Source organism: Dryobates pubescens, chromosome 11, assembly GCF_014839835.1.
Source record: "Dryobates pubescens isolate bDryPub1 chromosome 11, bDryPub1.pri, whole genome shotgun sequence".
NCBI lineage: Eukaryota > Metazoa > Chordata > Aves > Piciformes > Picidae > Dryobates > Dryobates pubescens.
Genome location: NC_071622.1, coordinates 7,755,922 through 7,779,690, shown reverse-complemented (window position 1 = coordinate 7,779,690; position 23,769 = coordinate 7,755,922). Strand labels below are relative to the sequence as shown.

The 23,769-nt window shown below is 41.9% G+C and overlaps 1 protein-coding gene across 2 annotated transcripts in view; it reads right to left on the bottom strand.

Moving 5' to 3' along the window:
- EIF2B3 (eukaryotic translation initiation factor 2B subunit gamma) overlaps window positions 1-23,769 on the bottom strand; it is a 108,067-nt gene that overhangs the window by 22,100 nt on the left and 62,198 nt on the right. For both annotated transcript variants that reach the window (XR_008462444.1, XM_009901965.2), the window contains exons 6-9: window positions 13,165-13,295; window positions 12,329-12,522; window positions 7,633-7,710; window positions 6,787-6,935 (exon numbers count right to left, since the gene is read on the bottom strand). Coding sequence is in view for 1 of the 2 variants with exons in the window: in XM_009901965.2 (XP_009900267.2) it covers window positions 6,787-6,935; window positions 7,633-7,710; window positions 12,329-12,522; window positions 13,165-13,295 (552 nt within the window). In the remaining variant the exon portion in view is untranslated. The remainder of the gene's footprint in view (window positions 1-6,786; window positions 6,936-7,632; window positions 7,711-12,328; window positions 12,523-13,164; window positions 13,296-23,769) is intronic.

Genomic DNA, 23,769 nt, shown 5'->3' with positions numbered 1-23,769 from the left:
ACCCTGGCCACCTGAAGAAGCAGATCAGCAGAATGAGAGATGTTTTAAAATGCCACTTGCCAGACCTGAACAGTATTTTAAGTTCAACATTTGATGTACAAGATGTTTGGAAAATTGGGATGAGCTCCCTGCACTATCAGGGAACCATCTGCATCTGAGATTAAAGAACAGGTGATTTATTTAAGACAGATTGATGTACCAGGAAGCTAGCCAGAAGAAAACTTCTTTTTGAGGAGCTGCTAGTAATAATGGTTCAGACATTCACAAGATAACAGGTACTATGTGAGAAACAGCCTAAATACATTAGATAAAGTAGAATTTGACTTCGGCTGAAAGTAACTGAAAACTAGCCCTGCAAGCAGCTCAACTTCTGGAGCCCACTGGCCTCCTGGTTTATCCATGCTTCTTCCATTTATCTTCCTGAAAGCAAACTCAGCCAGCCAGAGGTTGTTTTAATTTGGTATCTCAAACAGCACATGCATTGACTTAAATAGCAGAATGAAAATTTTGGCTCCTGACTTAAAACCTGCATAGTTTAAAACCAAGAGGTGTGACAGAAAGCACTGAACATAACCAGCACTTTTTTTCCAGGCAAAGACTACACCTAGCTCTCTTCATACATTTATGTTTGAACCATAACCATGACATATTTTATCCACATACATACTTTACACATATGCTTAAGTTGAGCATGTGCTCTTTCTGAATCAAGTTCTCACTTTTGGTGTGCTTTCTGTGACACTTCTTCTAAGCTCATTCTCTTTTTGAGAGCTAGCATAGGCCAGGGTGGCAATTAGTGGTGTGAGACAAAAAGTCCAGAAGACAATGTCCACCTTAAAAAAGGGTTCAAGATACAAAATGTTTGGGAATCCCAGCATAAGAAAATCTTCATTTACAGCTTTGCTAGCTATGGTGCTGGAAACAGCTTAATCTCCTCATTCCTTCTCGTGAGCAAACAAACAGTAAAATGGACTTTACAATTTCAACAAACATTTCCTTGGCAATAAGATCATTTATTTGTGCTGCCATTATCCAAGGGGGAAAAGACTGCTTATGCACTGAACACATATATACCTCTAAATGCTCAATTCCATCCTGGTTTTAATTAGAACTTTCTTCAAACTGCTGACTGCATCTACATCAGGTGCTGAATTGGCACTACTGAGGAAACAACCAATAAACTTCACAATCAATGTGCAGTTAGTAGTGAGTTCAGCTCAGCTTGGTTGTTGTTTTCTTCCTTTGTACATTTTCTCATAGAAAGCAGCACTACATTTGAGATGTGCTAAACAAGAGTAAGCCTTTAACCAGTCACACATGGTGTCTTTTAGTCCCCTCACATTACAGCATCAGTGCCATCTACTTTCACACAGTTAGCCAGAACACCCTCAACGAAATCCAACACCTACCTTACTGTCTTCATGTGACTGAACAAGGAAGATGCTAGTTTACAGCATCAGTGCCATCTACTTTCACACAGTTAGCCAGAACACCTTCAATGAAATCCAACACCTACCTTACTGTCTTCATGTGACTGAACAAGGAAGATGCTAGTTTGGGCTGACGTAACACTTGCAGTGCCAGTCTTTCCTCCACGAATCTGAGTACTTTAATCCTTCACACAAATTTTTAATCCAGCCTATTCTTTCTGCCCAGGGAGTCAGAACTCCCCAAGGTTTACCACCTCTTCCCATGGGACTCATCTAACTTTGCCCTCTTTCCTCAATATTCACATCACCTCCTTGCAGTTTTCATAACCCAAAGCACTGTCATCTCCCTTGCATTCCCAATTCCCTGATGCTGCAGTTTGCTGCCATCATGGGCATCCTGACCCGAAACATATCTGCTTGCCTTTTCAAGCCCTTCCTTTTCCAAAAGGTAACCTTAGCAGTGTGTCATGGTGGGAATTTCAGTGGGTTTTTAGAGTAGTATGTTTTTATGTAGTTCCAACAACATACCATAAGCTTTGCAAACACAACAAAGAGACCAAGTTATTGTTCAATAGTTCCTGCACACACACACACACATGAGCCTCAGACACATCTGTAATTCCAGTCTTACAGTTTCTGAACCAAGGCTGCCAACTGCATCAGGCTAACTGGCAACTGCTGCAAACTCCTTTCTGGAAGGAACCTTCTCCTCCTCTCCCCTTGCAGTTCCTTGAGAAAAGACAGCAAAATACTTCACTTCAGAGACTAAACCTGCCAGAGCCCCTATGGTACTGACTACCAGCACGTCAATAAGACCATTTCAAAACATGGCTTACAGTGGACTTAGGATTTATCCAGGCTTTTCATGCTTGCTTCCTCAATTAACCTCAAAGCAGTGCAAAGATCCAGTTTTTTTTCCCCCCTACTATAGTCCCATCTCTTGAATTTTTCCCAGAGAAACATTCCTTTGCTACAACCAAGGGAGAAAGATACACTGTGCACATGACAAAATGGCCAAGATCCTTTCATTAAGTGTATACACTGAGACAGTTTTACTAACAAGAGATTTTGAAATTGTTATCTCTGGGGATGGAATAAAAGATTCAGCATGCTTTTCCTGTTGACATTATTTGTCATGTCCAGAGCACTTTGGGACAAGGTCTTATACGACCACAGCAATTAGATGTTCCTGCTGCCATAAGTTAATAAAGTGACTGAAACTGCAAGATTGGTAAAAATAAAGCCAATGTTTGAAAACAAAACAAAGCAAAACACCAAAACCAAACCAGCAATCCAACCATAAAACCCACTCAACCAAAACATCCCCAAACAAACAAACAAAACCCACAACACAAAATCAAACCCAAAATCCCCATAAAACCCAAAATAGAAACCTGGAGCTAAATTAATCCCTCCACACCTAGGTCTCATTTCAAGGAAAGTAAACTTGCCTAAATATACCAAGTGAAACACAGTTACCAACTCAGGCCAGTCTAATTTGTTGCAAGATTGCCTACAAGCCCCAAGCACAGTAATCTTTGAAGAGATTGGAGTGGAGTTAAGGTCATGCAAGCACAGAACAGTTTGGGTTGGAAGGGAATTTTAAAGGTCATCTAGTCCAAGCCTCCTAAGATGCACAGCCACATCTTCAACTAGAGCAGGTTGCTTGGAGCCCCATCCAACCTGATCTTGAAAGTTTCTAGGAATGGGGCATCCACAGGCATCTCTGGATGGCATCCCATCCCTCAGGCATGCCAACTGCACCCCTCAGCTTGCTGTCATCTGCAAACCTGCTGAGGGTGCGCTCAGACCCACGGGCCATTTCTCTGATGAACATGCTAAAGAGCAAGAGTCCCCATACCTGCCCCCGAGTGACATCACCTGACACTGATTTTCACCTAGATATTGAGCTGTTGACCACTGCCCTGTTGATGCAACCATTCAACCAATTCCTCATTCACCAAACACTCTACCTAGCAAATCCATACATCTCCAATTTAAAGAGAAGGATGTTGTGGGAGACTGTGTGAGAGACCTTACAGAGGTCCATATATATTACACTTGTAGCTTTCCTCTTGTCAACTGATGTAGTCACTCCATCATAGGAGCCTGCTAGGCTTCTATGGTCAGGCAGAACTTGCTCTTAGTGAAGACACGCTGGCTTTCTCAAATCATCTCCCTGTCCTCCATGTGCCACAGCATAGTGTCCAGGAGGATCCTAGGAACAGAGGGGAGGCTGACAGGTCAGTTGTTCCCTGGATCCTCCTTTCTATCCTTTTTAAGAATAGGTGCAGTCTTTCCCTTTTTCCAGTCACCAGGGACTTTGGCTGACTGCTGTAACTTTTCAAATATCTCATGGAGAATGGCTTGGGAACTACCTCAGCCAACTGCCTCAGGACTCTGGGATGCATCTTGTCAGGTCTCATGGATTCAAGAGGTTTCTCAGATGGTCACAAACCTGGTCTTCTATTAAATGGTTGGGACATTTATCCCCCAATCCCCATCTTGGAGCCCATCCTCATGAGAAATGTGGGAAAAGAGGTTGACAGTGAAAGCAGAGGCAAACAAATGGTTGAGTAACCTCAGTCTTCTCATCACTTGTTCTTTGCAGATACACAGTATCCCTATATAACCAGCTTTGGTCAGACTGCCAGCATTACAGAGCACTCCTTTCCAAAAGAGCTACAATGTGGGGACTCTGGCAACAAAGGCACAGGAATCCAGGGACTCTGTTGCATGGCACCACCTCTAATGCAAACAGAAGAGGCAGCCCCAAGCAACTCAGGAGACTTGAAGATACGTACAGCTTCTGCAGAAACATTCAAATAGACAAAGTTTTCAATTGACCTATAATTTCAGCTCCATTAGTGTGTTTTCTCCAGCTACGTAACTCAGTGCAGCCATTTGTCACTGAGCTCTGGGGAGCCATCCAGAGGGGAACAAGAACAGTTTCCCTGCTGCAGCCTGTCACCTGGGCAGTCAGCATCTCTCAGCACTTGTGCTGCTGTATAAATTACATCCCTCCCAGCTTGATCAAGTATGTCCATCACTCAGCACATATGTAATCTTTGCTGGTTTATTGTCTCATTGATGGAAGAACTTGCTACACAGTGGGAAACACATTAAGAAAAGATTACCAATTATTTTCCCTGTGTTATGAACTTCTTTAATTCCCTTTAATGTAGTCTTTTCTAAGGGGGGATTCATATCTACTCAAATCATTTCAGGAGACATACATAACATAACAGAAGCCCTATATACCAGGGAAAACAAAATCCCCTGCTACTGGTCCTCCAGTGTATCAAACACACCAGCCATTGCTGAAGAACAGATCATAAATTGCAGAGAGTATGCAATGATACTGTCCAAGATAACCCCAGTTCCTTGATCCATTAGTTGGGAAGCTCATCATCATGTGGGTCATAACCCCTGTTTCTCCAATAATGAGTCAACCACTGCCTATAAAGAGGAACCTAGTTTTATTCTAAGCACCTTGTGGTGTCCCCATCTGCCTGGACATGAGAGTCAAAATACACAGAAGCTGAGAGTCAGAATACATACAAATTCTTCAATGAGCTACAAGAAGGCTTTCAACAAAGTAGCAGCTAGAATTCTTTCTGTATCTCCCTATCTGTGCATGTGTGACTTTATACCTTTCTAATCTCAAGACTTGGCATAACGCAGGAAGAAATAATTTATCAGCTCAGTATCTGTACAAACCTACACAGTGTGAATTATTATATGCTTTGAACTAAAGCTCCACAGTCTACAGTCTTAATTCTGGGATGAATACTTGAGAAATCTGACTTGGTGCATCAGCAGGCAGTAACCATAATGCAGGTAAAGGGGGCAAACCTCTGGGACTATGTTTTTTCACTCAGTGGTGGCTACATCGGTTTCACTGAGAGTGACCAGGAGTAACATTGTTTTCTAGAAATTCATCAAACCCCCCCCAAAAAGTTACCCCAAAAGTCAGTTTATCCCTCTTAAAAAAAAATAAGGCATCACCATCTTTATGATGCTTGTGGAATTTTATGGAATGCTTAAGATAACAACTCTGAGCTTGATTTAGGATTTAGAAGAGAATAATACTATAGAGCAGTGCAGACAAGCATGAGCTGATCTGGGACCCTTAATAAAAATAGCACAATTTCTACACTTAGCTGCCTGATTTAATGGTAAAGCTGCTCACCTCCTGTGCCAACCCAGACCATTATGGCTGTGGCATCAATTCATTAATCAAAATGAAAGAGAGTCTCGTGATCAAACGAGGGAGGTTCTGGTACTTATGACAGCAGTGCCTGTGATACAGCCATACTGGATCAATTTTTTATTGAACTGGAAACCAGTTATTTTCTATACTCAATGGAATTCTGATTTATGATGTGCTTGAAATTACTGTGGATTTGAATTAAAGACAAACATTTGGCAGTAAGGTACCATACTTACCTGTAATTTAGTTATGTAACAGCAGTATCCTCCACAGACCCCACATCCTTTGGGGTTTTTTGTTTTTCAGATATGCAACTTTCAGAGCCAACTTGGCCTTTTTTTTTTTTTAAGAGTTTGGCCTTTTTCCTGAGGCCCTAAGCAAACCTCAAGCCATGAAGGAGCTGGCCTGCACAAACTCAATCAGCAGTTTCCTTTCCACTGACATCCACAGGAAGCCAGCATGTATGGAAAGATGGGGGCATGCAGACATCAACAATTACAGATAGGCCACTTTTCCCACATTTGGAAATGTATAGCTCAAGGCTACCTATTTAGCCAGTGTCTTTAATGCATGGGAAACCTCTACTAGCTGGCAGATCTCCTCTTTGAAAAGTGTGTTCATTTATTCTATTACTCAGCACGTGCAATGGCAAACTAAAGCTGCAGATGACAAAAAATGGCCAAAGAAAATGACATTGTAAGTCAAGCTGCAATGTTTAAAGGTGGTAAGAACATTTCTAGTTGGTAAGTGTACTGCTTTAAACTGTGCTTTGTGCTCCAAATATTTTAGGTATACTCATAGATCAAGCTGCTAAAATAAAGCTTGGAAGCATGACACAAGCTCACGCAGAATCATGCATCCACTTAACTTACTTACATCCATCCACTTACACTTACTTACATTGTGAAAGTGATATGATCCCCTCTAAAAAGCAGAAAATCATGTTCCAAGACTGCAGCCCCCCTCATTAATTAATTTCATTTGTGCATTTGTAGCTGGTTTACAGAGGTTTATTTCTGACTTGGTCTTTAGAAACACATCCCCTAGTACCAACTGCTCTGGCAGAGGATTCCTTACAGGACAAAAATTACTGACTCAGGAACTGCCAATTTAGAGGAACAGAGATACAAAGAAGTGACATACCCTTCCTCAATTGTAACAGAGTTCATGATGATGCAGTTTATTATCTTAACTTTGTCTTTGATGGTGCACATGCTGCCGATGATGGAGTGTTTAATGGATGTCTTCTCCCCAACTTCTGTGGATGACCCAATGATGCTGTCTGATCCCACCTGAGGAAGAACATAATGGAAATTGGCAAAAGCAGCTGGAGCTCCCTGACACATATTCTCCATACACCTCTTCCACATACCATGTCTCAAGCACTCATCAACAGTGTGTCCCCTGCTTTCAGGGATCCTTCACAGTGGAAAGACCTAGAAATCAGGGGCCCATTCCACAAACACTCAGTTGGACAGTCTTCCCATGGTCCACTACCTTGGTAAAATCCCATTAGCTGGCCCAGCTCTGTAGACACAGTAAGGTAAGCACAGCAAGTACAGTCCTGCAGGTACTCAGTGGATTCACTAAGGTTTGTCTAGTGAGACATATGAAAAGGAGGCTTGAAGCTGATAATCAATGAAAATGCTTTGGCAAGAAGCAGAGCTAAAATACTGACCCCCTTCTGAGTTTCTTTGGGACATTAGGCTCAGCAACCATGAACTGCTGTTAGGGATCAAGAGACTGCAGTGTCTGACGGGGAGGTAAGATAGAATTTTGACCAAACATTTAAAAATTGAGACTAAAAGGGCAGGAACCCATAGGTGAGCCAGCAAAGAATCTCTGGGCTACACCACCTAGATTTTTACTCCACACTTCAGAACTCAGCTTCACTTCCAACAACAGGACTGAATTTTAGGACACAGTTCTTGAAGCAAAAGGTGTACAGACTGTATTGAAAGAGCAGAGACAGGGAAAAGGGACACTTACCATGCTTCTGTCAGTGATCTGTGCAGATGCATGAACCAGTGGCTCTTCCAGACCCAGATTAAGCAACAGCTTGGGAACCTGGATAGGAAAACCCACAGCACAAGTTAATGTGACAGTGCTGTACCAGCATGTTACACAAACAGCTCAAAGATGGTTTTGGTTTCCATTGCACTGGTGTGTCAACCATAAACATTTTAACTTAAAAGGAAAATGCAGGTTCCTGCTTTTTAAATCTGCAACCAGATATGTGTAATTTATCATCTTCCTCTTTTGTAAAGGAGACAGCTCACCACCTGTGGAGAAGCAGTGGATCATCCACAGCAAGCAGGCTGGCTACAGCTGAACACAGTGACATTCTGAACAGTGTCCAGCACCTGCCATTTCAAATGCAGTTCAATGTTTCACATAATTCACTTAATGCAAGAGGGTGAAGCAAGTAATATCAAATACAAACCAGTTAACTAGCATAAAAAGATGACTATATTCAGCCCACTCAGTGAGGCAGCATGCTGAAGTACAGGCAACAAGAAAGTATTTCAGATGTTTAAGGAGCAAGAAACTGAAGTTGATCAGGTAGCCATTCCAGATGGTAGAAAGATGCAAACGAAAAGGCTCTTGACAGAGAGAGGCAAGTATTAGATAATAAGACAAAGTAGTGATGGTAACAGAGAAAGACATGGCCCAAGAACTAATCCACAGAGAGCAATTCTGAACTGCATCCTGAAAAGAAAGGGGAGCCAGTCTTGTAGAAGGATAACACTCCATTATTTCTCCTTTTCTGGGTGAAAGAGCAGCCTGAGGCATTCTGCATGTCCTGGCGTCGGCTGGGGCCAAGGTCACACACCACACAAGAAGTGATGACAGAAGGGATGGGGATTTCAGTGGAGGTGAGGCTCTTGCAGCAATGCACACAGTGCTGTACAGAGTTACCTGCATCAGTCATGCAATGTACAATGCATGTTGGCAGGACCAAGTCAAAGTAACATGGAAGACAGAGAAGTCAGCAAGGTGATGCATGAGGGCTAAGTGGTCTCTGCTCTGGCACATTGTGTACCTGAGCGAGAGGCAGAGTGTGCTGGGACTGGTGTGGAGCTCCACATGTGCATTTGGTCTGCAAGGATGGATGCACTGGCTGTCCACCTGGGAGATCAACTGGAGCCTCAACTCAGGGATGGCTTAACTGGGTTTGCCTGAGGGCAGAAAGTGGCACTCATTATATCTGTCTTTCCTTTACCCAGGCACCTATTTTTACAAAACTCTTAGGAAAGTTTATCTTTGTCATCTCCATTGCTCTGTTAAATTTGGCTGAGAGTTGCCAGCAGTTTCCAAAGCTGCTACGAAGGAGCTGCCATATAGCACAGTTGTGTAAAGCAACTTCCTTAGAAAGCTGGGATAACAAGATTTGATGGGTAGGGAGTGAACCTCAAGAAGCAGATCCCACAGATCAGAAGTAGTTGGGATGAGATCAGAAAAAAAATAAATCTCAAGATCTCAAATGAGAAGATACTGGCAGGAAATTGTTTGGATGTTCATATGACCATCCTGTTTCCCTTCCAGCATGCAAGGATGGATATAGTGCTGCTTTTCATGTGATAGGAATTTTCACAGTTGATGCTTCATTCAGACCAGGCAGATGAGCTCAGATGAGCTCACACCTGTAAGCCATCATTTCAGTCTGCCTGTTGTTCACAGTATACATTTCCACATTTGTAGCTCTTCACATTTTGAAGATGGTCCTTACCACCAGGACTCGTGCTTCCTTTGTTTTTCAAAAGTCAAGAGTAGGTTAGATCCTTCATTCTAAGGTGTGGGCACTACAGAAAACCTCCAGCTTACCAGGAAACCATGAACTAGGCCAATCTGCCTGGATGATGCTTGCTAAGTGGAGGGATGTTGTCCTCACCTGACACGCAGCTGACCAGCCACAACAGATCCAGGAGAGGAACACACCCCAAAGGGTACCTACCGCATAGGCTGGAAAGATTCCTACTGCCCAGTGCTGCTCTGTGGGAGAGAAACAAGGAGAGGCTCTTGCCCTCTTCAGTGGAAAGGTGGGGTAGTGAAATAAATAAAGGATCTCACTGGCCATAGCAAAGTCCTTATTAGAATCAGTCAATAGTAGAGCAGCCTGAGGGGTGACCCAAGAAAGCCACCAGCTCAAGCATTTTGCTCTGAAAAGGAAGGTTAGATAGGGGGCAGGAGTCAGAGGGAGTGCCTGGGTCAAGGGAAGGTTTAAGATGTGTTTGGATTTAATTCATCTTACAAAGAAACTATTTCCTGCTATTGAAGATAACTCCCTCCTGAACCCACCTGCCCACACACAGGCTGCAGGCATCCAGAAACCCAGCTGGAAGTGAAATGATGTGAGTAAAGTGTTTCCTCACCAGAAGGGCAATGGGTTAGGATGCCATTCCTTCTCACAGCTACTGGAGTGGACTGCTACTGCTCTGGGAGTCTGTCCACTTGGACAGCAAAGACACAGGTCCTGGCTTTGCAATCAGAGAATCAGAATCTGGTCTGTGAAGACCAAGATAGGAGGGAACAATATACCAAAAATTTCCCTTAGTGACCAACATAAAAAGGTTAAAAAAAAGGGCTGATAAAAGTAAATGTGTATATTTTATGAGGATTAGCAAAAGAAACAAAATGCAGTGGCACTGAAAAAAAGGAATTCCTTTCTCACAACCCCTCATTAAGCTCCATTTTATGTTTTACCTCCACATAGTTTCCTTCAAAATGTTACCATTCTGGAAAAGTTAAAAATTCAAAGAAAATCCTTTCCAATGTTGAAGGCCCCAATGTGATTTCAAAACACTAATTCTATGTACCACCCAGGAGCAAACACATTTCCTGAACTGACCAAAATGTAGAATATTTAGGTTAAAAAAGAAAACACACCAAAAAAACAACAAAAAACAACACAAAAAAAAAGCCCCAACCACATGGAGTCTGACTGGCTTAACTCAATACCTTTTCCTGAAGTAGCTGCTGCCAAATGTACACGCACACTTCCCCTAGCAAGCGGTGCTCTCCTTTAACCCTTTGGGCACACTTGTTCCAGATATTCCTAGGGAAAGCTTTCCCTTTCTGACAGCAATGCTGCCTTCCTCCTCTTTCCCTTGTGTTCTTAACTGCAAAGCAAATCTCTTTATTTCTATGCTCCTTTACAGGCACCACGGAGAAAGAGCCCCAGTTGTGAACTCAGTCTGCTATAAAAAATGAAAGCAGCTCAGTCTGAGAGCAAAGGCAAAGCAACAATCACTTCCAGGGGTCCCAATACAACTTTATCGCTCTCCTAGCACCTTTCCCAGAAATTTTAAGTCTTTGCCTACTACACAGCTTATTGGTCTTTCAAAACTAGAGGAAACAGATTCAGATTCACAGATTGCATTGGTTTGGAAGGGATCCTTAAAGGTCATCTTGTCCAACCTCCCTGCAGTAAGCAGGGACACCAACTAGATCAGGCTGCCCAGGGCCACATCAAGTAATGGAATGAAGCTGGAGGTGGGGAGATTCAGGCTGGATGTGAGGAGGAAGTTCTTCACCATGAGAGTGGTGAGGCCCTGGAATGGGTTGTCCAGGGAGGTGGTTGGGGCGCCGTCCCTGGAGGTGTTTAAGACCAGGCTGGACGAGGCTCTGGCCAGCCTGATCTAGTGTGAGGTGTCCCTGCCCATGGCAGGGGGGTTGGAACTAGATGATCCTTGTGGTCCCTTCCAACCCTCACTGATACTATGATACTAAGTCTGATCTTGAATGTCTTCAGGGACAGGGCCTCAATCACATCCCTGGGCAACCCATTCCAGTATTTTACCACTCTCATTGTAAATCTCTTTCTCATGCCTAACCTAAACCTACCCTGCCTCAGTTTAAAACCAGTGCCCCTCGTCCTATCGCTACAAGCCCTTCTAAATAGTCCTTCCCCAAAGCTGTCCACTCCTGAAGCAATGAAGTTCATCCCTAGCAGAGTGAAGCAACAACTTGTACATTACATCAGCCAGTGCAGTAAAAAAAAAAACACAAACCCCAACAAAACCCATATTAAAAGCTTTTAATCATCAGCTCATTAGCTAGTACAAGATTTCTGTAATCCTGCTCTGTGATCTTGCATTTTATGAATTGTCAGTACTGTGAAAGTGAAAGCTGAAGCAGATCAACATTTCACTTCTGTCTTAACCTGGAGCACCACAGTAGTGAAACCTGTTCATAAAATAACTTTCATAATGGAAAGCATAAGGCAATTTGAGTGTATGAGTGGTTTAAGTCTTCCTGCAAATCATTAATAACCTTTGTCATTATAACTCAGATAAACATCTGTTAGGAAGAGTCCAGTCAGAACTGATCTTGCCTTTAGGACACGGAAGATAGCGATTAGATGAGCTATCAAAGCTACTTCCAGCCTTATTTTCCACACTTCTTGGCTCTTTGGCTGCAGATCTTGCCACCACCAAACCCCAGAGGAGTGCGTGGAGTGAGGGTTTCTTAGCTAAATCAAAGCTACGGAGGAAATTAGTGACAGAACGGTTTCCTGGCCTCACGTCCCGATCCAGCAACCAGCAGGGTAATGTGTGCAGATAACGTGGCACTGTTTCAATTCCCACACGCTCCTCAGCTGTATTGTAGGGAGCCACTCCTGGAGGCTAAAATGTCCCATGAGCTACTGCTGCATTGCTACAGAGCAGTTCTGCATTTCTCTCACCTGTCGGTTAGCTTCAATGTACAAGCCCAGAGTATTCACTCGGTAGCAGAGTCCCTCTTTCATGATATGGACGTAGCAGCGCACTTTTCCTTCATGGAGAGTTTCATTCATATCTCCTCTATGATCATTCCAACAAGAGTTATCTGGAGCAGGTTTCAGCAAGCTATTATCTTCCTTTATGAAACTATAAATGTCTGGAGAACACACACATGCATGAAGTTAGGATTTAATGAAATACTTTCTGAAGAGGAATACTATTAAAATACTGTTGGTGAAGGGAAATCTTTGCCTCACATCATCTGAATGGAGAGGTACTTAGCAATCATTACCAGATTTTATCACTTGTAGTGAGTAAGTGCTTATTTTTATTCTGCAGGTGGGAATCAAGGGATCAGGACAGATGCAGTGTTTTGCCCAAGGTCACACAAGGAGACAGCGGAAATGCTAAAAATAAATCCCAAGATTTGAGATCCTGTCCAGTTCCCAGTGCAGGGTGGTTAAAGCTCAGTCTGCTGCCCTAGGCAATTTTAGGACCTCCCTCCTAAAATTACATTTTCAGAAGTGCATTTACCCATATTGTATTCAAGAAGAAAGCACACGGGGCACCCGATTTGCTTTTTGATTTATACCCACATAAGGGAGGCTGAAAGTACTTACATAATACAAAATACTCTTTGAAAAAGGAATCTACTAGAGTCTTTGCTGTTGTGAAGTATAAGAGAAAAGGCCCAAATCCTTACATTATTGTTTCAGGGTAATTCTGGACTTTACCTAGTAATTCAGCTGTAGCATACAAGCTCTAAGACCTTTATTACATCTTTCATACTTATACTGACCTTGAGAGGCTTGTTCTTTCTTCTTTTGGTCCTCTTCTTTGTTGTCTAGTCCTGGCTGCAAGGATGCGGGAGAAGAGAACTGTCTCCTAACCAGATGTGGAATCAGTTCACTCCGGAGAGACGTGATTGTCCTGAGGAAGGAGATGCACACACGAAGTTCATGAATGCTAAAATTTAAATGTCTTCACTTCCTTTGTGTATCAGACATTTTGCACATTTCTCATTAGGATGAATCAAAATGTCAGGTACTCCAAAACACCTGGCCTTAAGACACTGTCCGCCAGTCAAGTGCTTCCTTAATGCACAAAAACACAAAGGAAGAGTCAAAATAAGGAAATAGCTTCATTTTCAGAACTGATTTTCCTACATTTCAACAAAGATGCCTCTAATGTAATACGGCGGCGCCCTGCAGCTGCTGCTTGTGTGCAGATGGAATGTGCAAAGTACTGAGACATTGTAATGACGACAACTGAAATCCACTTGTGTGCCTTAAAAGATGGCACCAACTGACAGGAAAAGACAATAAAGGGCTTAGAGAGGAAAAATCAAAGCAGCTCCTTTTCTTTGGGATGAAAATATGGAAATGCTCAAGGACAAGAATATATGAAATATCAGATGCTTAAGTGAAAATGACACAGACCCTAATGATGGCTTCCTGCTCACATGAAACATCAAGAACATTTTAAAGACTGGGTCCTTCAACCAAAAGAAATCAGCACATTTTAACAATTTAGGTCCCAAGAGTTTCACACTCTTTGAGTGTCCAGATCCCAAGTACATAAATGAATACAAACCCTTCCAAAGGCTTCAGCTGGTAATACACCCTCCTCTGTGTACATATTTCAACTCATATAAGTTTTGACACCCCAACATTAGGCGGCAAAGGAATCACCTGAAGGGTTTCTGATAAAGCAGAGCCTTGAATTCAAGCCACCTGTATCTTAAACAAGGACGCTGATCGCTAGATTATCTTTCCTCTTGCATTGATTATACTTTACAATGAATCAAGAAAAATCTCTCCCCAATAGACAATAGAAAGTTTACTGCACAATGGGATCATAACCCTGGTAATTTAATTTTGACTATTAAAAGATAATTTTATTTTTCAATAAAGTGTTTGGGAAAAAAATCCCCAATCAGTAGCTTTTACAGCTGGAGTGCACAAGAGGCAGTTTTAAAAGAGCTTTGTTGTTGTTTCATTATTTTAACAATCTGCATTTAGTAACCAAATTGTGGATTATTTAAAGTAGCACTTGGGAAAATCACACAGAAAATGAACTCCAGCTTGGCACAAAGAAGAGGAAGCGCTAAGCTTCAGAGAAAGAACTGGGAGAGAGAGCTTGGCTAGAGGAACTCAACAAATGATAACCCACAAAGAGAGAGGATTTAATTAGAATGGAAGACAGAAAACTCAGAACTAACTATAGGTTAAATTTAAAAAGGAAAGTACTAGAATAAGCATCCCAAAAGGGATTTTGGTTGGCAAAATCTCTAGCAAAGGGGGATCTTAAACAGTTCAAGATTTAGCAAACACGCAGCTCATAATGTGCCCAGGCTCCTTTTCAGGTCAGTGATAGTGGAGGAGACCTAAGGATCAAAACACTCCTTCCTGTCCCTAGCTTTGATGGAGAGATTGATATGTGACTGCCAGTTCAGCCCCACAAACAAATATTTTCCATTTTCTTGACAAACATTTCCTTCAGTCCTCAACTGCAGGTTGTGTCGCCACCTTTGTCCTGCAGCAGGATGATCTGATCTCTCCCAGATCTGAAATCCTGCTTTTAGTTTTCATTACAGACAAGGAAAATCTCTCGCTCTCAGTCTCTCCCCCTTCTCGAAAAGAAGATTATAACCACCTTCAGATAGCTGTATTTCAGGAACTAACGAAGCAAAACACTTCATTCTTTAATCACCAAATTTCTCCCTGCTAACCACTTACAGGCGCGCTCTGCCATGGCCACCCTGGCCCTGTGCTCTGACACACGTGTGGCTGTGCAGATGGGCAGTTTACTAGCTTACAATATTTGCCTGCAGCTGTGCCATTCAGCAATGATTTCCTGCTTGGGTTTTATACTCCATCCAAAACCGACAATCCTGTGTTTCCCTCAGAGGCTGGCCATGGCATTTATAAGATATATTACCTATAAAATATCCAAGTATTTGGCAGCCTTAAATACTCTGATGCAGAGGACAACACAACATGGTAGGAAATGAAAGTAGTGGAAAGGGAGAAGACAAGGTTTTGCCTGGTTTTTTGATGGTTTACTCTCTCTTGGCCAAACTCCTGAAGCTTTCCTCAAATTCTCTGAAGTGCTAGCCACATTCCTTCAGCAAAGGTGGAGTAAATCCATAAGATGTGACTCAGAAACACACCCTTCTTACTGGAAAAGGAAAACCAGGAAGGTTTCCCTTTGCTTGCTGTTTAAGCAATTTATATGCAACACTAAAGGAATTTGCCTTTGGAAGTTATTAAGAAATACACACTAAGGTACTCAGTGACAAAAAATTGGGATTTTTTTTTTTTTGTTGGTGATAGATCTTGCAAATGGGGATATACAAAGTGATAGTGTGAGAATATTATTTGACTGTCAACAGCAAGGGAAACCAAACATCTGTCTTGGACTAGGAAAGGAATTTAAATCAAAGGAAGGATAGGACTGAAGACCCTTCATCAAGAGAGAAAAAAAAAATTAGCAGGAGTTTGGAAGAACCAACTAGCCTGTAACCTAGATTGCAGAGAAAACAAACCAAAAAAGGTTTCTGGTCTAGTGTGTTAAAAAAGTGCCTATATTAAGAAGAAATAAGTGTAAGTCTGTATATGCTGAAGAAAGCAGTCTTTTTTTTATTCTGTTCAGCTTTCAAAACTTGGCATCCCCCTGGTTTCCAAGCTTGCTATTTTCTTTAGCACCAAGAAGTAAGAATGAAATACTCAATGAGATCAACATCAAGAAAAATCTACTATAGCCAGGAGAAAGAAAGTGGAAGGTGGATGGAAAGAGAGGAAGGCACACCATTTTGGCAGAAATTCAATACTGACTGTGCTCGGACGCCTCACAGCAAAATCCATACAGTAGAGAGGGTAAAAAGGACACTGCTTTTGAGAAACATTTGCTAAATTAAGCATGTATTCATAAAGTCCAGAGCATTACTTTTCATTATCTTTCATTTTCTTTACCTTTCCACACCTTAAAATTTGATTTCTGAAGTTACACCTGTCTGTTTTCACCTTGACAGAAAGCAGTAGGTTTTCAAACAAACCACCAAATACTGAAAGCGCCAATTAAACTGCTGCCTGTAAAGGAAGGGGGACAACTAATCCCTGAAGCACCTTATGTGGCTTTAGCCCCCTGGAAACAACAAGGAAATGGCAGCAATTTTGAAAGGAACCCATACAGATCACATTTGAAGCATGTAAAAAAGAAGAACTATCTCTGGGATGGAATCTGCCATTCACATGGGAGGTCACAACAAAGAGGGATGTTGGCAAGAGACAGTGCATATGTGGGGGAAATGAAGACAACCAGGCAATTGAAATTCATGGTGCACATGCAAGAAACCGCTGGGAATTCAAGAGCAAATGGAACTTTTAGAAGCAAAAGAACCCCCTGGAAAAGTCTATATTAAATGTACCTAAAAGGTCAGAGCGCACACCAGTCACTACATTAGCTATGCAGGCTGCAAACTCAGACCTAGATGAGAATATCCAAGATTAATTGTATTTAAAACCCACAACTCTGAGATACAAAAATGGGCACTCGGTCAGATAACTGTAATCTGACCGAGTACTATTGTTACCAGAGAGACATAAGTGTCATGCCTTTAGGATTCCTTTATCCCTGGTCTCTGTGCACTACGATGTCCCTCCTGTGTTCCTGGGATTTTTGCATGACAGTAAAGGCACAGGTAAGGTTCATGCTACATTCAAGTATTCATTTGTGAAGAACAATAGGTGAAAACACCCTAGATTTTAAAGTTTCTTATTTAAACACAGCTACACCGAAGTTTTCAGTGAGTTTTGAGCACAAATAAAATTAGAATAGTCAGCACTACAGAAGTCTTCAGTTTGTATTTATGTATTTTATATTATACTGCATTACATTATGTATGTTATGGCCCACAGAGGGACAATCTTTTCCTGTTGCTGAAGTACAACTCACCCTAGGATCAAGGGAAGCTTACTGAAACTTCAGCAAGAAACAGAGAACAAAGGAGCCAACGGGAACACAAGAAGAGTTTTGGGGAACATAACAAATGTGCACCCCTTAAAATCAAAATAAAAACCCTGCATTTCACAATGATGCTTCAATGGGCTGTGATTTCTGCTCTCAGACATAGGTACTGTTGGAGACTCTGTCTTTCATATGACATGGAAAATGATGGCTCTGACCAATGCTAGTGAAGAAAAAAAATCTCATAAAGTATTTTACAGTAATAGAAAAGTCTATTTATGTCTAAGTTTAGGTGATCTTGCAAAAATCTAGGTACCAGGAGGTGCTGTTTGGCTTGATCCACAGCAGGAATGGGAGCATCCACAGCCTTTATTTCCTACAGCTAGTTCTCACCAGCTTCAGACACCCTGAGCTCAACTGTCAGTTCCATTTACCGGCTGTCATTCATTTTCATTTTCCATGTTTAATGTTAAACACCATAAAACAGTATTAATGAGTATTAGCATTTTAATATCCTCCTTGTTTTATTAATCTGTGATGAAGCATGAAATCTACCATTGCTGTCAGCACCCACCTGTGAAATCTGCTGTTACTCTCCATAGGCCGGTTGCAGGGGGTCTCCCTTGCTATCATTATCAGCACAATCAGCTACATCTACAGGTGCAGACAGTGTTTGTGATTCCCCACTACAAACAAGCAAATTATTATCCCTTTTATAACCTACTTTAACCTTTTTTTTTTTTTAAGAGGATAATGTTAGCTCTTGCACAACTATACAAGCATACAGTGGCTCGGGTTCTGATCTTCACTCCACGGCCTTCATGAGAGATTCTTCAGATCACATCAAAAGAAGAAGGTTTTGAGAAGAAGAGGCTGTGTTTCAGACTGGTGCTCATAATTAACATTAGAAATGTATATATAAACACAACTAAACAAATCCTAAGGCACTTACAGTTTTGGCTGAAAAGAAGTTGCGTGTTTATGCAGAACAATAAAGATGTAAGAGAAAGAGAGGGAGGTGGGGGGGCTGGGGGGGGGGGGAAAGAAGGGTGTGTTGGAAGAAAGAGAAAAGTTAATTCTGAACCCTGTAGGTACATAGTTCATGGTTCTCATCGCTTAAAGGATAAAGCCAAATAACATTTAAAAATTCCATGTAAGCTGGGAGCTCTCTTGTTGAATCTCAACGTTATTTTCTCCTGATCCTTTGATGGAGATTAAAAATTTCCATGTGAATACAAAGAAAGAAACAACAGTTACTCTGAGATTTTTTTTTTTTTCCCCCCAAGCATTTAATGCTCCAAACTAGAGCAGCCAGCCACCATTCCCATCTCCTCCCCCCTCCTTAAAGGAGGGGGGAAAAAAAAAAGTCAACTCACTTTGAAGAAAAGACAAAACAGGGTCAGGGCAAGGGGGATTAGGGAAATGATATTTATATCATGGACCAAATTAAAATGTCAATGCAAGAGGCAGGCAAACAGCCCTTGCCACATACATACACCAGGCATGTTTCCTCAAGGAAACAGGAAAGAGATTTGAAAAGAGTTAATGCAGTCCTGAGTTAATACCACCTGCCTCAGACTCAACACCACTTAAAAGACAGTGTTTGGGTCCATTTCCCACAATGCGGTTTTAACAAGCACAATGGAAAAAGCAATTACAGGCCTTTCCCCCTTCTTCTCACTGATTCACTGCTGAAAATGCTGGAATTTCTGAGACATGCTAAGAATGTGGAGAAAGCAGAGAAAGGCTACATACAAAAGGGAAAAACATCAAATGATAAATTTATAGGGGTGTGCCACATACCCGCAAAAGGCTAATTCTGTCCTTGTATCTCACAATAATCTTTCAGCCTTTGTTTGGTGTACCCAAGACCAATTATAACAAAGGAGAATTCCAAAGTAACCAGGCAAGCCAATAAACTACCAGCCAATTACTTGTGCCTAACTCAATAACCTGCAACACTAATCATAGCACCAAACAGATGTTAGCTCTTGCTACCTTCCATTTGTCCTGTTCCAGTCTCAAAACGGCTATCACAAAAAGAGCAAACTTATCCTTCCCAATTTCATATTAATTACTTATTTGTCAGTGTCTGTTATTATTTTTGGAGTTAAGAGCCTAGGGAGAAGGGAAGGAAATTGAGAAATGTTCTACTAAAAGGTAACTTCACATGACTGAACTTGTGCTTCATTTATCTTTCCACAGGGTTTTCTAACCATAACCTTCAAGTCTGACAGCAACTTACTCCCAACATTCGTAAAAGAGTGTGTGACAGTATTTCCAAACCAAGACTGTGCAAGACAAGGTAACTGCACAGCTTTGCTTTGCAGGCTCAAGCTTAGGGATGACTTCCCAAAAACTGCAGGATGACCACAGAAACCCCTTCGTTCTGGACCATGCAGGGAAAGAGCAGACAACATGCAAGCGACAGCCATAGACAGCATAACACAGAGAGGATCCAGATCAAAGTATGGAAGGGATGGTATGGATGAAAACCACATAAAAAGCTGTTCTCAAGTTCCACCAAGTCTGGATGCACTTAAAGGAGCAGCGATCTAACTTCCATTTCTGCCAAAAAACCCTTTGGGAAACAAGGCAGCTTTCTGAAAAATTGACCACAGAAATTAAAACTCCTCAATTACATACTCCAGCCCTTTGAAAATGTGCATGCACTCAGCTTAGGTCATCTCAGTAACCTTTAACTCTGCCCACTTGCCAAACAGCCAGGAACACTCCACAGCTCCCAACTAATACAGCTTTTGCATGGGAATGCCAGCAAGTTTGGACATTTTTAGAACTTCTCTCTGACCAAAAAGTCTCTGAGGCTGTCAGAGGCCACCCAGGGTGTTTGGCAGGTTGTACACGCTGCTGAGGAATGGATCTCATTCACTCCCAGACAGCATCCCATTCTTCTGAAACCAGCGCACCTGCACCGAACGCGACTCCTTGCCAGAACTCATCTTTCCCCATTCTCTCCCACCTCCGCCTTTGCAGCCATCTGTCTGAGTTACTAACTTTTTTTTCTAAATGCCTTTGAAATTAGGCTCCTTTCCTGCAAAGCACACTGAACAGAGGCATTCTGACAATGTGCCTAAACAAACAGACTCAGAGGATGCATTTAAGAAAGTTAACATCCAATGAAGTGGATGAACTATTTAAACTTAAGATGCCCAAATATCTATTTCTATAGATTTTAATGGTTCAGATGACTGCATAAAATGTGCCAAAAATGAAGACACTGCTGTAGCTTCACATGAGTAAGCTCCTTCACCCCACTCCACTGAGGCTACATTAAAGGCATTGTAGATGTCCACATCACTTTGCTGTTTCTCCATGCAGATGCTGTGTTCAGTGGTCTGCAACCAATTGGACCCATACTTGGTTTGACTTAACATGCTCATTCTTTCAGCAGCCTGGGAGATAAACTGAAAGCTCTGGTGTGTACTTCAGTCCTGATTCCATCTGTCCAAGTCCCATTTCTACACTCTTCCTCCCAACAATCTACCTTCATTCCAATCCTCACTGTTGATTACAAATCCTTGCTCCATTCCTTCCTCTAGGACAACACTTCTGTTCTCTCCACTGTAGCATTTGCAACATCGTCTTCTACCCTGTAAGAAGACTAAATGGTTCGTTTGGTTTTGGGTCACTTTATCCTTTCCTAAAGAACTTTAAGATGATGAAGCTTTTTTGCCAGTGAATTCTATCTCCATCTCTTTATGAGCCTACTTATATTACTAATGTTCTTTCCAGGTGGAATTAATCTGGAAAAGTTTGGTGTAAAGCGCTGTATCTGTTACAGCTCATCTCTGCATCTCTGATTTAGGGAAATGTCACTCCCCTTCCCCATGCAGCTCTTTGACTTCTTCAAAACCAGGAACTTAACTACATAGCACTCATCATTTCCCATAGACTGTCCTGCATCTGTTTAAGCTGCTATCACTCCTTTGCACCAAGACTATGTTCTAAGATCAGCCCTTATCTCATACTCTAGCTACTTATCACATTCAAAATGAAGCTCAGAAATATTGTTATTGATTGACTGATGATTCACTGACTTAATGAAGGTATCTCTTAGCAACTCTACTCAGGCATGTGTGCCCTATCATCATCATTTATTTTCCCTTTGCAGGAAGTTAAAAGCCTCCCCATCATGATAATTCAATGCAATAATGAAGATGGGAACAAAGCTACAGACATCTTTATTACTGTTCATATTTCATTTGGCTGGCTAAGGCCCAGAGAAACTACAAGAAATGGAATAGCAGGGAAACAAACACTGTTTTCCTCTCTTTTCCAGAAACTGAACTTGTGAGTAAAAGGGATCACAGCATTTCAGAAGGATCAGTCAGTGACTGAGGTGGTGTGAAAGAAGAGAGATTAGAAGCAAACCAGGGAGGGGAAGAAAGAAAATAATCTTGAAACTTCTTGCAAGTTGTACAATCAAATCAGTTGGACAGAAAATACAGGAAAATGATGTTTTTCACTCCATGATACCACATACAAGGATTGTATCCTCACAAGGAAGATGGCCTGCAAGGTATGACAAAAATTTCACCTCAAGTATTATCTTACATGCACGTAGTGCTGTGTGGAAGAAAATGCACTGCACTGATGAAAGAGTGTTTAGGATGATACTGTCCAAGTGGCAATGGTTTAAGAGAAGGGAACGTGCACACAGATGCATAAAAGAGTAAACATTCCTCCTTGGTTCAAAATCTGCATCTCACTTGAAGACCAGTGTCAGTTTGACTGAAGGCTACCCAGGGAAACTGCAACTGCAAGAAACAGTGGGAAAAATAGTTCACAATTTTTAATGTTTATTATCAGATCAGAGCAAGCCCAGCTGAGGCCACCGAGAGGACCTGGGGGACGTGGGTTTGTTCAGCCTGGAAAAGAGAAGGCTGCAGGGGGATCTGATTACAGTTTTCCACTACCAAAACTCAAGTGATATAACCAGACTTTTCCCAAGAGGTGCACAGTAAAATGGCAAGAGACAACAGATACAAGCTGCAACAAGGGAAATTCCAATTGGGACAGAAAGAAAACAACTTTTCAGTGAGTGGTACAGTGCTGAGACAAGGTCCAGCCTCCATCCCTGGGGACTTTCAAAACTCAACTTCAAAAAAAAGCCCCGAGCAACACAGAAGTTAGACTTATTTGAACAGGAGGTTAGACTTGAGGGCCTTCCCCTACCGAAATTTTCCTGTGATTGTATAATATTTGCACTGACATTTGAATGACCTTCTTCGTGTTCTCCCCGAGTTCACTTTTCATCGGGAATCCAGAGTGTTATTATCTGATTCTGGAAATCACAGTTAGAGGACAAAATCTAAAAATGTTAACATTTACCTTAGAAAAAAAAAAAGAAAGATCACTAGGAGCTGCTTGCATGCACAGAATACTGTGCTGCGACCAAGCATGCTTCGAGTATCTCAGGCACATGGCCACCACGGCCCACCATGGTCTCACTGAAAGATTTGCAGTTATTCACGAAGTTAATCAGCTCCAATTCAGCACATCCAAGGACATGTCTGGTTCCAAGTAGTCTGCTAACAGGAATAGGAATTGTATTTCTTACAGAAGTGAGGTGCTGAAAATCATAATTTGTTTAAATCTAGTTTGTATCACTGGTGTTGGTTTTTTTCCCCCCTGAGGTTTCAGAGTGAGCTTGATCAGTACCATGGAAAGATAATGGTCACAATACTCTGGAGCAGGAGGACATCAACAAAGTTCAAGTCTTGGCATTTCTAGTAGGGCACAGAGAAAGCTCCAACAGCTGGATTTGTTTGACAAGGAAAGGAAATGGGAAAGATAAATTGCCATTTCACATTCTAATAGATTAAATGCACTAAAGAGAGGCTTGGGTTTGGTTGTTAGTGGTTTGTGTTGTGTTTTTTTCCTTGTTTGGAAAGCTACAATCTATTTGCCCTGTCTTCATACAGCATACTTCCTGTAGAAGCTATTTGTTTATTTACCCATTTTAATCATAAGGAAAGTATTCATTATAAAATCTCTCTTTACAGCAAAGGAGAAACCTTCCAGCCACACGGCTGACACATGTTAACTCGCAGGTATTCACAGAGCAGGTTCTGTTTTAAGCCATCTTTCAGGCAGCCACACAAAGACCACCAAAGCTGGGTGTTCAACTCTGCCAGACCTCCCCCAGCCAGCAGCCCTTGCCAGGAAACACAGGTGACAGCCTGAATGATAAAAAGGCATTTAGAGGGGAAAAAGAAAAAATGCACTGGTTTAGTCTGGGCAGCACCTTAATATAAACCTGCAGGGGCCTTTGTGTACAGCATAGCACACAGCCATCCAAGCAGGAGCTTCAGAGCCAGTCACTCACATCTCCACTTTTCAAAGATCTCATCCTGCCCCTGCCATTTACTGGGAAGGAGAAGGAGGGCTCCATTGCAGCTCTTCTCACAGCCAC